At 34.1% G+C, this 16,805-nt stretch overlaps 1 protein-coding gene across 4 annotated transcripts in view; it reads left to right on the top strand.

Annotated features, from left to right (window-relative positions):
* LOC135126941 (pituitary homeobox homolog Ptx1) overlaps positions 1–10,344 on the top strand; it is an 87,861-nt gene extending 77,517 nt beyond the window's left edge. For all 4 annotated transcript variants that reach the window (XM_064053183.1, XM_064053185.1, XM_064053181.1 and 1 more), the window contains one exon: positions 7,566–10,344. In XM_064053183.1, coding sequence (XP_063909253.1) covers positions 7,566–8,165 — 600 coding nt within the window. In that variant the 3' untranslated portion in view covers positions 8,166–10,344. The remainder of the gene's footprint in view (positions 1–7,565) is intronic.
* Positions 10,345–16,805: the final 6,461 nt, after the last annotated feature.

The following is a 16,805-nucleotide window of genomic DNA, read 5'->3' as shown; positions in this document are numbered from 1 at the left end:
ATTTAAAGTAAAAAAAAATGTCAAAATTTAAAATTGAAATGGTTCTCTATACATCTACAGATACCAAAAAGGGACTGAAGTGATCATAATTCCTTTTGTTTTTATCACAGTCCATATTTACTGGATAATTTGTTTTTCGTCAAGCAGCTGTACAGATAAAAGAACGGTAATAATATTATAATAGTTACAATGTATGCCCTTTGTCCTTTTAAAAAGGGTTATACCAATTTCTATGAGTGTCTAAACACTAAGATTTAAAATAAGAAATGAAATTTTTTCGATGTGATCATTTTTTCATAAATAAATTGGAGAGTGTCAAATATTTTTTTAGACTTACTCAATTACAACCGGTCAGGATCCTTGATTATTTGGTGAATACTTGTTTTGGGACGAACCAGTTGTTTAATTTTCTTGAGACAATTCTTTTTCATGTGAGCCCAGCACATAACAATAGAACAACCAACACTGGACAACCTTGCCAGATTCGAGGATTGTCCCTAAATACACTTTTCATATCTTGTATGCCCCTGGAAAAAATCTTTGTCTTGCTCTTCCAACCATTCGTTATCGGTTGTCATCACTTCTTCGTCGTCACAAAAATGGGTACCATGAATTTGGAAAAGAAGAAATAGTCGCTGGGGGTTAGGTCTGCAGTTGTTAAAAATTTTAAAACCCGCACTGTAAATTTCAGCTATTGAAGCCCTCTTATAGACTGGGGCATGGTCCCGATGAAACAAAACAACTCTTCTTAAGTTTCTTCTTTTTTTCCTTGATGGCTTCGTGTAATTTTTGAATTAGCTCGGGATAATATTCCTCCCTTATGGTACGCCCACGTGGTAAATAATCAGTGAAGGTTACCCCTCAAAATCCCAAAAACTGTTGCTATTATTTTACCACCAGAAGATTGGACACGAAATGTTCGAGGGGATGATGAACCCCTATGATACTTTAGCGGTTTCACTCAGGGCCAAAGTGATAAACCCAAGTTTCATCTACTGGAACAGTTTTTTTCAAAAATTCATCTGGGTTTGTGTTAATTATGGCCAAATTGGTTTGAGCAATCAGCTGCCTGATGCGCTGAGCCCTAATTATGTGTGCAAAATTTTTTCCATCGTACCCATCCCAAAAATACATTTTTTTGCTACAGATCACACTGTAGTTATCTGATTGTTAAGTACCATGCCATGGACTAAATTGATATTTTCTGTCATAACGACAGTTTTCGACCGTCTAGTACCTGGTGGATGTTTGCACGACTCTCTTCCTCATTAAAAATTCCGAGATCAGTTTTTAGTGACCCAAAACTTCAGTCATCTTTATATATAAAAGGCAATGTCTCGACTGACCTATCAACGCCCAGCCCAAACCGCTAATGCTAGAAAGTTGAAATTTAGGCATCGTTTAAGAATGGATTTCTCGAAATTCGTCCCCTAAGGGGGTGAAAAAGTGTCTACTCTAAATTTACATCGTTACGTGATACTTGGTACATTTTAATTATTTTCAATACAAATAAGGAAACATATATTTAAGCATTTTCGAAGATTCGACCCCTAAGGGGGTGAAAAGTGGTGGCGAAGGTTGTATGGGAAAATATTTCTATTGTAAATTTACATTTTTACGTGGAACTTGGTATTAATACTCTTCAACACAAATAATGAAAGACGTATTTTTTCAATATTCCACCCCTAAGAAGATGAAAGGGGGCGACAAAGTTTGTATGAGGTTAAATATTTTTATGGCGATTTTGACTTGAAATTTTGTATTAATTCTGTTCAACGCATTTTTTACTTGAAACTTAGCAATGATGCTCTTCAACACAACGAATCGTCTACGCGAGCGAGGCCGCGGGCGAAAAGCTAGTATTTTTATAAATTTCTTGCTATGATAAGCCCTTTTTTGCAGAGGTACTTAATAACAGTCCTTATTTCTTCTTTTCCATTTTAAAAAAATATGAACACTGCAACAAAAAAGATAATAATTTTAAAATCAAAAGTCACAAACTATAGCAAACTTACAGATTAGAGATGTACCGACTGTAGGTCTGGCCGACTAACCGACTAGCCGATTGTTCGGCCAATAAAAACCGACTAGTCGGCCGACCGTTCGGCTTTGCTAAAACCGGTTTATAAATGCGACATACAGTGTGTTTTTCTTTCTATTTCTCTGACTACCTTAAAAATTTGTTTTATTTTAATAAAAGGAATAACTAAAGTTCCTTTGTTTTCCAAAAAATGTGTTAAATTTGTTTGGATAATTTTAACATTTAATTTTTTTTAGTAACTCAGTACAAAAATAAAGAAAAACACAATTTAGGGCCAGTTTACACAATATTTTAACTTAGATTAAGTTTATCGCGGATTTAACAAGGCCATTAGCGACGTCTGATTGGCGTAGAGTCGGTCACATGGTGCTTTAACGTGGGGTTAAAAATTAAATCGCATTTAAATATTTAATTGAGGTTTTGTAAACCGGCTTTAATTGTTTTATATACTATTTTAATTTTATTAAAAAAAGCCGACCGATCGGCTATTTAGCCGACCAGTCGCCGACTGCCAGCCGACGGTGAAAAACGGCCGAATAGTCGGCTTATCCGATCGCTCGGCCACTAGTCGGTACATCCCTATTACAGATGGAAATTTCAATAAATGACAAGTACAAACATATGCATGTTTCATTTGTTATTCAACGCCGGCTATGTTAGGGACAATAATGGCTGAACCATCCTCATAAGTTTAATTATATATCTACATACTTATTACATACTTGTCAAGATAAGACTGATTTTCGCAAGTAACATACCCTCTAAGAAAATAAAGGGCGGGTGGGCGGAGTTAGTACTTACCAAAATAAGACTGAATTTGGCAAATGACCTACTCTCTAAGAAAATGAAGGGTGAGTCGACGGGGCTGATAATTACTACTGATTTTGCCAAATGACATGCCCTCTAAGAGAATAAAGGGCGGGTGGGCGGGGCTACTACTTGCCAAGATAAGAGTGATTTTGGGAAATGACCTACTGTCTAAGAAAATGAAGGGCGAATGCACGGGGCTGGTACTTACTAAGATAAGACCGATTTTGCCAAATGACATATCCTCTAAGAAAATCAAGGATAGAGGGTATATCATTTGACAAAATCAGTCTTATCTTGGCATGTACTAGCTCCGTCCTTCATTTTTTTCGAGGATATGTCATTTGGGAATATCAGTTTCATCTTAGCAAGTGTTAGTGTCGCCCACCCGGCCTTTATTTTTTTAGAGAGTAGGTCATTTACCAAAATTAGTCTTATTTTGGCAAGTACTAGTATGTTACTTGGCAATATTAGTCTTATCTTGGCATGTACTAACCCCACTCACCCGCCCCTTATTTTCCTAGAGGGCTAGTACTTGCGATAAGACTGATTTGCTAAATGATTTTTTTGCTAAAAGTTTGTCATTGTTGATCTACTAATTAAAAACCATGCTGATGCTCTGATACATAACTTCTCACGACAGGATAGATATAAGATATAAGAATGTAGAATTAATTCGAAAATTTTAGACAAATTGGAAAGGGGAGAAATCGGTCTGTCATTTTCACTTTGGATGCATCACCGAACAAAACAGGATAGATCCTAAAATCCTTCCAGTTTGTAGGGAAAACCCCTGTTTCAAAAGATTTATTAAAAATATTAATAGAAGTGGCTTAACAATTTGGAATTTACAGTCCTTGATTATGAAGCTTGGGATCTGATCAGAACCTGATGTCATACCTAGTTTCAGTCTAGTGATCTTAAATATAATTACGACGAATGAGGTAGAATTTTGATTGTCAGCTAAATAATATCCAACAAGAGGATGCGATTCAGTATAAGTTGATTAAAGAAATTTCCAAAGGCATTTACAATTTCAATAGAATTTTCGAACGCGTTGACCAAAAAAGAATTGGCCTGGAATTCTAGTTTTACCTTTTTAGCATTGATGTAACTCCAGAATTGCTTAGGATCATGATGTAGATTGATTTCAATGTTGTTAATATACGGTTTGTAAGCGACATTTATTTGCTTTTTCAAAAGTGTCCTAGTTTCTTTATTACTTCACTGATGTACCAAGATGGATAACACAGCTTTTTTGACCGAAAACAGGTACATACATGTTTACGAAACAAATTAAACAAAATATTGTAAAAACATTCAACCATAAGTTCTACAAAGAAAAAAGTTGATAGAAATGACCAATCAGTAGAGAGTATGTCGTTACAAAGAAAGATGAAGTCAGCTCTACGAAAGTTAAAGGTTCTTTGTTATCATTATCATTGTCGCCTGTGGAAAATTTACTGATTTATCAACAGAGAAGCTACATACTAAAGAGTATTAGGTGATATTTGTCTTCCGTTACCATAGGAGTCTCACAGCGACTGACTTTCCATTGAGTATTGGAACTCCTCTTTAACATTTTCACTGGGTTTGCGTTAGGCAGTGTAAAGTATTTTATCACAGCTGTGGCGGAAGCTTGAATGATATAACAAAACATTCATATTAATTGCTGGAAAGTAAATACCAGATTGGCACTTTTCTCCTCTACTTTCTACTTTGTTGCATCTAGTTATTGATATTTTGCATCACCACCAACAAAATCATTTTTATAGCAACAACTCTTTTCTTTTCTTCAATCAATTTTTTGTGTTGAAATTCCCTGTCTAACTCCCAAGGTTTGTCAGTTTTTTGAAACTTTTCAAAAGTCCCGGGTGACTTGTTTCATTTTCATTTTCAGATTCGGATGAAGCATATTCAAGAACATTCGAAAATATAGAGCAGTTAAATTAAAAAAATCACTGTCATATGCATTACAGTGGGACCTAACTCCCTATAACCTATAATTGTTATCCTATATTATTTATTAGACAAACGAAAAAGCTTTTAAATGAGGTGTTATTCGACTACTTTAAATTTTTGCCAAGGGGGCTACTGGACTTTCCATTTTGTCAACGCGAAGGCTACGTGTCAAATTTTTGATCAAAATACGCATTGTTGGTATATTTTATCTATGAAAGTCAAAATTTATACTTATGGGGACTATATCCATCACTAACCAAGAAACAAGGCAACTTCCCGAGAAATAATGAGGTTATGTGTATATTAACTATAAAAAACATCATAATTTTCTACCGAAACTGTTCAATTTCTACTGAATATGATTTCTACTGTACATTTAATATTATCAACTAAGCTTTGGTTATTTTTATAAGACAATGATACAAACATATCAAAAAGAAAAAGATTACTGTAATATAAAATTTGTTACATGTAATTTATATTTTCAAATGAACAATTGTATAACATAATGGTAAAATTAACTCATCAGAAAAACCTGACCAGAATATTTGTGCCATTTTAAGAATCGGTTATAAAAAGTGTAGAATACCGTACACTAAATATACTTATAACCAAAAATACTTTTTATATAGGATGTACCAAATTAAAGTTACCATTTAAATTGAAACAAATCCTGTATAAGACGGGTCATAAATTGACATTGTTAAATAATTTTCTGGTTTATGGAAATAACATAACGCAGGAAATTAATGTTTAAACCTGAACCCAACACGCTTTGCTATGTATGAAATTTAAAGGTAACATCAAAGTGATAATTAAGGTATATCAAAAGCGTATAATGTATTTCGTGTATTTTTTTCACCCCGTACACCTTACGCAGCTTAATCTTGCTCGTTTTTCCCACCCACACCCGAATTACCTCGCACCAAAATATTTTAATTAAAGTTTCTCGTTTAAGCAATTCCTCATTTCGGACGCAATCGAGCAGTTTATTAAAAAAAGCGCCCCTCCTCCAAGCGGGGTTTCCGGTCGAGAAGAATCGCTCCGAAATAATTTCCACGTAAATAGGGGTGCAATATTTTCCGTTTCCGTGAGTGAAATAAGAGAAACAGCCCCTTCGCATTGTTCGGATCCGTTCCGACGCTTCCCCTACATAAGTTCGCGCCGTCGCGGCCAATCGCGCCCCTCGTCGATCTTCATTCCAGCCGCCGCAATTAGATGGGTCGTTGGCCACGGTTCGGGGGCGGCGGTGCGCTCGACCCCCGAGGGAGACTCGCCGCTCCAGATGGAAGACAGGCGGAACGGAAGATGACGGCGAAAATGGTAGCTCGTTTTATAAGGACCAATTTACCGAGCTGGATTCATATATCTCCAAAACAAAGAAGAGCTCCGGCTATGGAGCCATTTATATCGGCGCAGCGGCGGTGCATTGGGGAAAACGACGGATGAGAGGTGGATGAAGGACGGGGAGAGTTCTCTGGGGGCAATGAGAAAAACTTGATTAAATTTAATTGCGGGAAAATGGCTTTTTTGGAGTGGGATTTTTTGTAGGGAAAAGTCAGGTTGAGGTTGCGTCATTGCGAACATTGTTGCATGTATTAAAGGCGGTGGAATCGAAACCTGTTTAAATTAGTTTCCTTAAAAAGATAAACTACGAAGAAAAGGAAGATTTGGTGTAATCAGAGCATAGGAGTCACAAAGGCGATCAGATTTAGATTTTATTGCGTGGTGTTAAGTAATAGATGATACAATTAACGATTTTACTAGAAAGGTAACTTCTTTAAAAAAATTTCCGCCAGAAAGTGAAAACAAATGAACAAACCAAAAATATGTCAAATATTGACGTCATAAATTTCTTAGAGTGGAAACTAATACAAACTGCTTTTTTAAATTTTAATTAAAGCAAATTAAGTTTTAAGACCTAAAAATTAAAATTCTTCAATATTAACAGCCTTTAAATAAAATGAAAACTGGTCAAAAATTCAACAATGACCAGTTTTGGATAATTTTATAAATCTATGTAGACGACAATATTTGGAACCTAGTGCCCCCCATAATGCGAATTTATTATACAGGATTGCTAAAATGTATGGAAACGATTAAATATCTCAAGAACCGATTGTACAAATCAACTGAAATTAGGTATAGCGGTACAAGAAGTCCTTTAAAGTGGTCCGAAAATTGGTCAAGTTCATATTTTTTTATTAAGAACTGCACACTAGACAAGAATATAAATTAGGAGGTCCCCTGGGCTCAAGTTTGTTAATTCGAAATATATTTTTTCTAAAACGATATTCCTTATGTACTTAGTTAAGATAGAACGAAACCAGATCAGACGCAAGCCTTAAGTACCTGAATTTAGTTATTGTTTTAGCGTATTAGCAAAATTTTACCAAAGAAACCAAAACATAGCGCCAAATTATTGTTAATCCAGAAATAAAGTAGTACCTACGCCACACTACAAATTTCAGCTATCCTATACATAATTAACAAAATTTTGAGATGTCGTCATCACTTTTTTCAAGTAGATGAACAGGCAATTTTGGTCCCGTAAAAGAGAGTCTACTTTTCTTGATAAAATTAAATGTCCCACCAAATTGTTCTTGAACTTTCCAATCTATCTTATAAATTTCTGACGAACAATGTCACAGATTTTTCTTCTCAAACAATCTTCTTTCTTGCGCGAAATACTCATAATTCATTTACAAAACTGAATCTTTTTCATCACAACTAACACATTTTCTCCTTGTTTCAGGTGTGGTTCAAAAATCGACGTGCCAAGTGGCGAAAACGCGAACGCAACGCCATGAACGCAATGAACGCCGCCGCCGAGTTTAAAACGGGCTTCGGCACCCAGTTCAACGGGCTGATGCCCACCTTCGGCGACACAGACACCCTGTATTCCTCCTACAGCTACAACAACTGGGCCACCAAAGTCCCAAGTCCCCTGGGCACCAAGCCCTTCTGGTCGGTGGTGCCGCCCAACCACCACCAGAGCCCCGTCAACTGCTTCAACGCCGCCACGTCGGTGGCGGCAGCGTCCATGTCGGGGGCGGCCGGCACCATGCTCCCCGGAGGCATGAGCTCTGGACTGACCAGCACCCCGACGGCCGTGGCGCCCCAGCCGTGCCCTTACACCACCCCCGCCAACCCCTACTCCATGTATCATCACCGGGCGGCGACGGAGCCCTGCACCGCCATGTCCTCCAGCATAGCGTCCTTGAGGCTCAAGGCCAAGCAGCACACCGGATTCGTAGGGTATTCGAGCGTTAGTCCAGTGAGGTCCAGTTCGGCGGGGCTTTCTGCTTGCCAGTATGCAGGAAGCGGAATCGGGGTGAGCGAGAGGCCTGGCTGAGAGCACGATCTGGCCTTGGTGGCCCAATTAAAACACGAAGACCAAGACGATTGATAAGATAAGTGCGGGCTGTTTGAACAAGCTGCTTTGTTGTACAGTCGGTTTGCCGGTGATAAGGACGCCAAAATGGCAGGCGAATTGCAGTGTCCATTCCGCGGATTTAGTTAGGCGTAATTTTTGACTAACCCTAATTTTTTTAAATAGTTTTAGTATTATTTTTACTGGATGTGGAGACAGGTATTCATTTTAGCGACGTGTTAAATGTTCAAGTTATCAGAAGTGAATGAATTTTGGATTTACCAAGTATCTCAAAGCCATACAGCACGCTTCTATTTTTTGACTATGAATATACAGAAACGGATTATAAACATGATTCACAATTTAATGTCTTTTACTCGTAGTCAATAATCTGTCAAATGCCAGTCTTTGCATTCTACCCCATCACCTACATAAAACAGTTCGGTCATTAAGTGCCGATTACACCGCTGTAGATTCGTCAAGCAGGCTTAGAAAGTATTAACCCAAATAGACGGAGTTTACGACATTTAATAATTTTGTTAACCACCAACTTATGACTATATTTCAGACCAAAAAAAAAAACGTGGTCTAATTTATTCATGTTTGTCAAGCTCGATCAGGCAAACTTTTAGGTGTGTAACTATGCCTTTAGTAGAACACTAGTTTGCACAAAATTCTTTCGCCTGGAGAATATCAGTAACCATTTCGATCTGATGATTGTTCTTCTGGATTCTTTATATTAATACACTTCTTTTTGCATAGACGACTACAGTACTATTAGTTACTTCCAAGTTTATGGTAGGTGCATTCATTTAAATGTGAGTATCATAATGTTACATTGACGTAATGATACGATATCCACGTCAAAACTGTCAAAACAAGAACAAACATACCAACTGAAATTAAAAAATAATAATAAACAGTACTTGGATTGGAGTACAGGATTGTACGGCTCTTGAGATATTTGTGAAAACATAATTTACTCTTAAAAATGAAATAAAACCAATATTTAAAATATTGTTGAAATAAATAGCCGTCTTTGTAGAAAATCGAGTTGAAATACCTATTTCCACAAACATTGTACGCTTGTAAAAAATTATATGAATCACATTTAGTAATAACTGCGTTTTTGACTCGGTGACGCTTCATATTTACAATAAAACCATTGGGTTTTTCAAAAAAAAAACCTGAATCCCCTTTATTAATTGCGCCTAACTAAATATTTGTCGTTTCGACCCTTTCCCTTTTCCATTTGTCAGGATAATTAATTATCTGCTGTGCAATAAAACGTACAGTCGTCCTTTCCATGTTGGCACCTGATAATATAAATTTTATTTGTTTATAAATAGTTTAGTGCACAGGCTGGTAGGTAATTATTTCAATGGCAAATGCGAACGGGCGTTAATCGATTAGTTCGAAATTAAGACTTCCATAGAGCAATATCTGGTCTGCGTGTTGTATCAAAATTTGTAAATAAAAATTCTAGTTTTGATGTCGATTTGTAAAGTAGATGATTTATTCCGTTTGGGGCGCGTTTTAAAATTATAAAAAATAACGTAGTGTCTAGTAATTAATAACGTAAATTATACCGCCCCTCACCTGAGTTTTAATTAATTGTGAATTATCGCCATGTAAAATAATACCCAGACTTCCACGTGCCATACATTTAATTTAGTTTAATAGGATTCATCGTTCGAAATGAATGTTTTCTGCTCAATTACACTAAAGTGATGATGCAAGATTTTTTTGTTGAGTATGTTATAGTTTAGGTATTACATTTGCAATGGTGTAGTACAAAGTTCTAGCCAAATATTATATTTTATGGTCGTGCCAAATAATTTCCAAAGATTTAATTGTTTAAGTTTATTGTTCTTTATTAAAGGAAATAGATGAGATTGGCGGTGGCCCTTTTTGTAGGCCATCAGTACAAAGGCTGCAAAGTGCAATGTAATATAGTAGTAATCTGATGCGTGTTGTGAACAATCGAATGAATGAGAGCTGTTTAAGTACTTACTTATTTGTAAGATATTTGAATAGATTGTATAGTGATATCCCCACAAAACTATTGTACCTATCTCCTACAATTATACTCTGTGCATATCGTTTGTAACTGTTTGAACATTTTCAATCATCTAGTCACAATAAAATTAATCCATACTTACATGCATTTTTTTTTTTACACAAGAATATAGTTTTGACAGGTAAGTAAACAATTTAATTCAAAGTGTGTACAATTTTTGCAACGAAATCTAAAATTTACCAAACTAACACAGTTTTAGTACGTAATATTTACACAAGGAGAAAGTTTTTCATTAACTAACTTTAATATAAACAGATTATCTTAAGTGCTTTCTCTTACACAATTTCGCAAGTATTCTCCTCCTAATGTCTTATCAGAATTACACGCCTGTAATTCTAATCAGAAACTAAAGTAGAATATTGATTTTAGAATTAAAAAAACTTATTACTTTTAATAGTATTGATATCTGACACCATTATTTAATTACAAAAATTAATTGCTCCATAGATCAACAGAATTTTTGTAAGAGTTTTGTTACTATATTTTTCCACTTTTCTTGTAGAAATGAAAAAATAATTCTAAAAGTGATAGAGTTAACGTCATACAAAGTTCTAGAGACTCAAAACAATATTATCAAATCACATAAAAAAGAAAAAACTAAAACCGCCTTATCATTTGTTAAGAAATATGGTACTCCCGACTTCAGAGTCCAGAAGATAAGGAAGACTGGATACTTAAAGTTTGACCTATAAGTTGTCGATTAAAATAACGGTAAGAGAAACATTGAAACTTACTTTTGTGATCAATTTTAAAGACTGAAGACTATACCATATACAACTAGGGGACATATTATCTGTCTGCAAAATACCGCCAACATTTTGGTATAAATATAAGATTATTTATATCTTATATGAGTAAGGACTCAGTATCATATTTATCATAATGGGACACAAAACATCAAATTTCGGGGAAATCAGATAAGCTATTTCTGTGATAACCAATTAATAAATAAAACCAGACATACATTTATTTAGTATTCTAAGAAACCTATGAATCACACAATTCTAAAAAATAAAATATATTATTGAAGCGTACCTACTTATTTATGAAATAGGGTAGGTATTAATTTTTGGAAGGAAAAAAAAGCACATTTTTGTAAGTTCTTATGTTTGTGGTAATCTTAAAATGAGTCGCATCAGACAATAACGAGACAACCAACATTTTCATTTTCTACGAGCTGCGAAATGACAAGGAACTATGAAACTTCGTCATCCATCTAAGTTAATCCATTACCAGCGTCCTGTAGCTATCACTGGGGCAGCAAGAACACTTTTTTTTCACCCATCAAACCCAACTCCTGAAATAAGATGAGATAAGGAAAACGATATTGCTGGCTGCGAAGACATTTACCGTGTCCCAAACTACTTTCGAAAAAAAAAGTAAGAGTTGCAAGAGGAGATAAGGGGTCAGTAGTTAATGTTAGGGACTACTTAGAACAGAAATTATTTTGCAGCAGTAGGTGAGCTGAATTGGGGTTATGATCTCAATAGTCCTTAATTTTGATTTTAAAATTTACTGTGTTTTAAAAGAAAATACAATTTTTCGTTCTTGAATAATAGTTTGGCCACCTGGTACAGTAGACAAAAGGCAGTGGAATGGAAAGATGAGTAACAAATATAATGCTCAAAAAATACTGAGCCAGTTTTGCCAAACAGTAAATATCAGACTGAGAGTGACGTAAAAGTAGTTTTATTTACAGGTGTGTAATAAGTGTATTAATTTTAACTTCTTATCATGTATCCATTATATGAATTTTATTTAGAATATCAACTTTTTGCAACATCAGAATAAAAAAAAAGTTTGTTTAAACAGTTTAACTAAATGATCTTTACAATAAACTAACACCTACAGATAGAACAAAAAAATACAAATTTTCAAAAAACTTTAGGTGACTGATTTTTTTTGTATTTTCCTCTTTTTCAGCACCAAAAAATTCATTAAAATAATTAGATATATTCCAGACAATTTGACACTTCAGATGACTCGGACGCCGTTTCCAATGTGATATAAAGCCTCTAAATGGAAAATACTTTCGGGTTTTTTCGGAACAAATATCTGGAAAATACTATACAACTTTTATCCCCACAACACCGACAACAAAAAATATTTGCCGACGCGTTTCACCAAACACGTTGCCATTATCTAGCCCAATCAGTTTAGATTTTTAACCCAAACTTTCAATTGACGGTAATCTGACAAGACGAACATTCAAAGACAAATCGTCAAAAATCCATGGCTCTTTGTGATCGTGTTTTTATTGTTCTCATATCGTAGTATAAAGGAGGAAACTGTATCCTAGACATAATAAACGAAAATTTTCTTAAAAAAAAAAATAAAAGAGTATACTATTATCGATCACTGGTTACTCAGAAACTTTGTCAAAAACAGACACACAGCTCATAACCAACGAGATCAAGAAGTATTTTCAAAGAAATAAAACTAGTTAATAATATTTCAGAAACGCATATTTTCGATAAGAAAAGTTTTTTGACTTTCCAAAGTAGATGCTTTACTGAACAATTTATGTCAGTGTCAGTATTCTTTGTAATTTACCAAATTGTGAGTATTATCCATTTTCCGCCATATTTGCCTCATAGAGACTTCTTGATGATGTTGCTATCTAATAATAACTATTAAATGTTGAAAATGTGTCCACAAAATTTTCAATAGTGCCTAGTTTTTGGAGTAAGTACATATATGTTGAAATATAATTGCAGTACAACAATTCGAACTAAACGAAAAATAATAATCAAATTTAGTAAGATGTTGGTAGTCACCGATGTGTTGTTCTTCTATATTTCGCTAGTATTAGCCTGCGTGCCTTAAGCATGTAAAGTTAAATACTTTCGAATAATCGAAAACGATTGAAAAATGTTGTACTGATGAGACCCAAAGGGACCGAAACTGCAATCTACAGAATTTCATTGAGTCGTCTGATCTTTAGCGGATTAATCAAGTCTTCTTCATATAATTGATGGTTACTATTATCACTGTTTAATATTTTATCTTCAGGGTTCCTCTGAAAATTAGAGATACATTTTATTTATTCCACTCATTTAACTTAAATTTTATTAGATTACCACATTCATTTGACTTATCTAACCTAAATCAGTGGGATAAATACGTTCTACATTCGTTTTGTAAGATTTTTTTTTTCATTTATTAAAATGGATTTTTTTGTAGATCAAATTTTGTACGTAAAGTAGACTAAAGCATTATTTTCATGTTCATATGGTTATTCAAATTGGCTGGAACTTCACTGGGTACAAGCTTCTTCCTTTCATTAGATAATAATGTCCCTATACCAGTCAGAAAGTAAATAATTACTATTACAGTTTGTAAGATGCGAAAGAGTCAATACTAAATACTTCTACACAGTCATTAAATGTGCGCTTCTAGACACTACATTAATGTATCGCTTATCAGAAAAGAAAAAAAATATCAGAGTTTTACGATATATTGGGAGCTATACACTAAAATTATTTTCAACAGAGTGTTATGTTTTTAAGGCGTAACACAGAAATTAGTTTTTTCAATTTTTACAATTTGTTTCTGTATATTTTTACGTATTCTGATCGACCTCCTCACACAGGCTTGCCACGTTATTCCAATTTGCATGAAATTTTTTAGAAATAAAACTTAATATACATACAGTAATAAAAAAATAAATTTCTGTTGTTTATAGAACACCTGTATTTTATAACTGCACCTTATTTTGTTTTTCGTCCCTTTTCTGTATTGTTAAGTATTTTCTATATTTAAAGTTGATAGTTATTGCTGTTTTAGGAGACATAGAGCTATATTAAAAGACAACAGTAAGTAGAGTAAGATGCAATAATAAAATATAAGGTGTTCTAATTGAAAAAACTGAAATATCTATGTTTGAAACTTGTAACATTTTAGATTTTTTTCACAACCACTATATATATTAATATTTGATTTAATTGATGGTACAACAAAGCGCGTGCCTTTGTTTATCTCTTTATAAAATATTCCAATATAGATTTTCAAAATAACATTATGGCGATTTTTTTTGTGAGATCTTACATGAAAAAACCGAAGGTAATTTTAATAACGTGCCAACGATTTATCATAATTTCAGAAATAAACTGTGGTTATTATAAAGCCTAGGGATAGGCTAATGAAAATATGTAAAAATATATAGGGTGTTCTGATTAAAAAGACTGAGTTGTGTATGACAAAAAAAAACACAATTTTATTATTTGAAAATAAATATCCGGACATTTTTTTAACTTTAGTTCAGAGATCACATTTGTACAATTATTCCGTTTAATTTGTCCTACAATAATCATCACACTGGATAAAATAATTCAATTTGAGATGTTCAGTTGTTACTGAGTGAGGCAGTGCGAGTAAATCTCTAGTTTGACAGGCTCCCAGGGTGTGTCACGATGCTGCCAATGGAGGTGTTGGTTAACTGCTCGAAGGTCTTCATCTGGATCAATTTGTGCATTTATTCCGTTTAATTTGTTCTACAATAATCGTCACACTGGATAAAATAACTCAATTTGAGTTTTTCAGTGATTTCTGAGTGAGAATCGAAGAATTTTAAATTCCTTTGACATTCTGATTGTCCATGGCTAATCCAAAGATACGATCGTCAAACTTGGACGGAACGTTTCGCGAGAAATAGGGCCAAGTGCTAATTTCAAAATACGATTTCTAAAGCTTTTTTACAGTGAACTGGTGTGATGCAACGATTTGAAAAAAATACTGGCCGATAGGCCTCCTCTACCTCCACAAATACATTACTCAGTAATACCTTTAAAGTTATGTCCAAACTTGGATGCGGCACCCTGTATACCTTCTGGCGACTCTGTATATTAGTTTTAACAAAACCAAATGATTAGGTAATTTTCTGATACACTCCGCAACAACTGATTAACCTCACCCTCAATTTTCTATATTTTAGCAGAATTATTTGCAGCTTTTTTAAAAATCATTATCTTGAATTTGAGAGCAAACAAAATAATAGCAATTCACGGATATTGCAATTTTTTTATATTTTCTTAGTTAAAGAAAAAAATTTGTATATAAAATTATTAATAAAAATGCGACAACCTCACCAGTAAAATTTTCGCTACTTATCAAAAATAACTAACAACTTTATTTAATAACAAAATTACACTTAATACTCAGTATGGGACGCATTCTTATTTATTACTTCAAATATGCGATTTAGAAATGAACGATATAAGGAAATTAAGAAACTTTGTGGGATATTGGCTCAAGTGTCTCTGATTGCATTTATTAATGCTTCAGTGTTCTAATATTGTCGTCATTCTTCATAAATATTTCTTGATAACCAACCCCACAAATTTTCAATGATGTTCAAGTCTGGAGAAATGGTAGGCCATTAAAAGATTTGAATATTTTCTTCTCTAAACCATTGTTGCACCAGCCTTAGTGTGTGAATTGCAACATGGTACTGCTGGAAAGCCCACTCCCCACCTTCCATGACATTTTCAATAACGGGTTTTGCTGTGGCAAGAAGATCTCGGTACTTTTGGGTATTTTAAAAGAAATATCGCCCCATATCATCACTCCTCCTTCTCTGTTGTGACGTCGGAACATTTTTTTTTCTTTCCTTAAGTCACAGAAATAAGGTTGAAAACCATCTGGACCGTCCAAACAAAACCGTTTTTCATCAGTAAAAATTACTTCTTGCCACTGGTCAACCCAGTCCATATGGTTTCTAGCATACTGTAATCTTGCTGCTTTATGCCGTGCTGTTAGATTGAGTTTCTTTCTTATTAGGCGACGTCGTTTTAGATTTTGATAACGTTTTATTATCCCTTGAATTGCCCTTACACTTGTTGTAATATCAACAGAGTGTTCTATTGTCGCTGTTTTTACTCCCCTATGGTAATTTTTCCTATAGTTTTCAATATTGTTGAAAAAATTATTGATAACACGAGGGTTGCGATTAATCTTTCTTGCAATTTCTCTGTTGGAGTAACTTCTGCACTAAAAGCCTTAATTTTACCAATTTCTTCAGCACTTTTATCGACACGCATTATTAAGATTTTCCAATTAAAGTGACAGCTTCCTACTGGATTTTAATAAAAAACTAAAAAGGCAACGTTTTCATGTGCAAAGTTTATTATTTTTTGATACATAGCGAAAATTTTACTTCTGAAGTTAATCAGTTGTCGTTTTTGTTTTTTGATAAAAAATTGTTTCTTTTATTTAGAAAACAAAAAAAATCTGCAATGTGCGTAGGTAAATAATTTTTTTTTTGCTCTCAAATCCATAATAATTTTTGAAAAATCAGCAATAATTATACTAAAACATAGAAAATCTTAATTTCTTAATCTATTTAAGTTCACAGTTCAAAAATATTGTAAAAATTACTTTGCTCTTCATTCATCAGTTTTAATTCTTGCATTATACTCATTATAGTCCATCCCTTGTATTTTTTCGGATGAAACAGCCTGTATTGAACGTGTTCAACAACGATGTTGCAACATTTATGTCCCCATTTAGTTGGATCATTATTACCTTCACATTCGCATAGAACA

The sequence above is a fragment of the Zophobas morio genome, unplaced genomic scaffold, assembly GCF_036711695.1.
Source record: "Zophobas morio isolate AGI-343-1 ecotype UQ-CSIRO unplaced genomic scaffold, CSIRO_AGI_Zmor_V1 ptg000011l, whole genome shotgun sequence".
In the NCBI taxonomy this organism is placed as follows: Eukaryota; Metazoa; Arthropoda; class Insecta; order Coleoptera; family Tenebrionidae; genus Zophobas; species Zophobas morio.
This window is presented reverse-complemented; position numbering and strand designations above follow the sequence as displayed.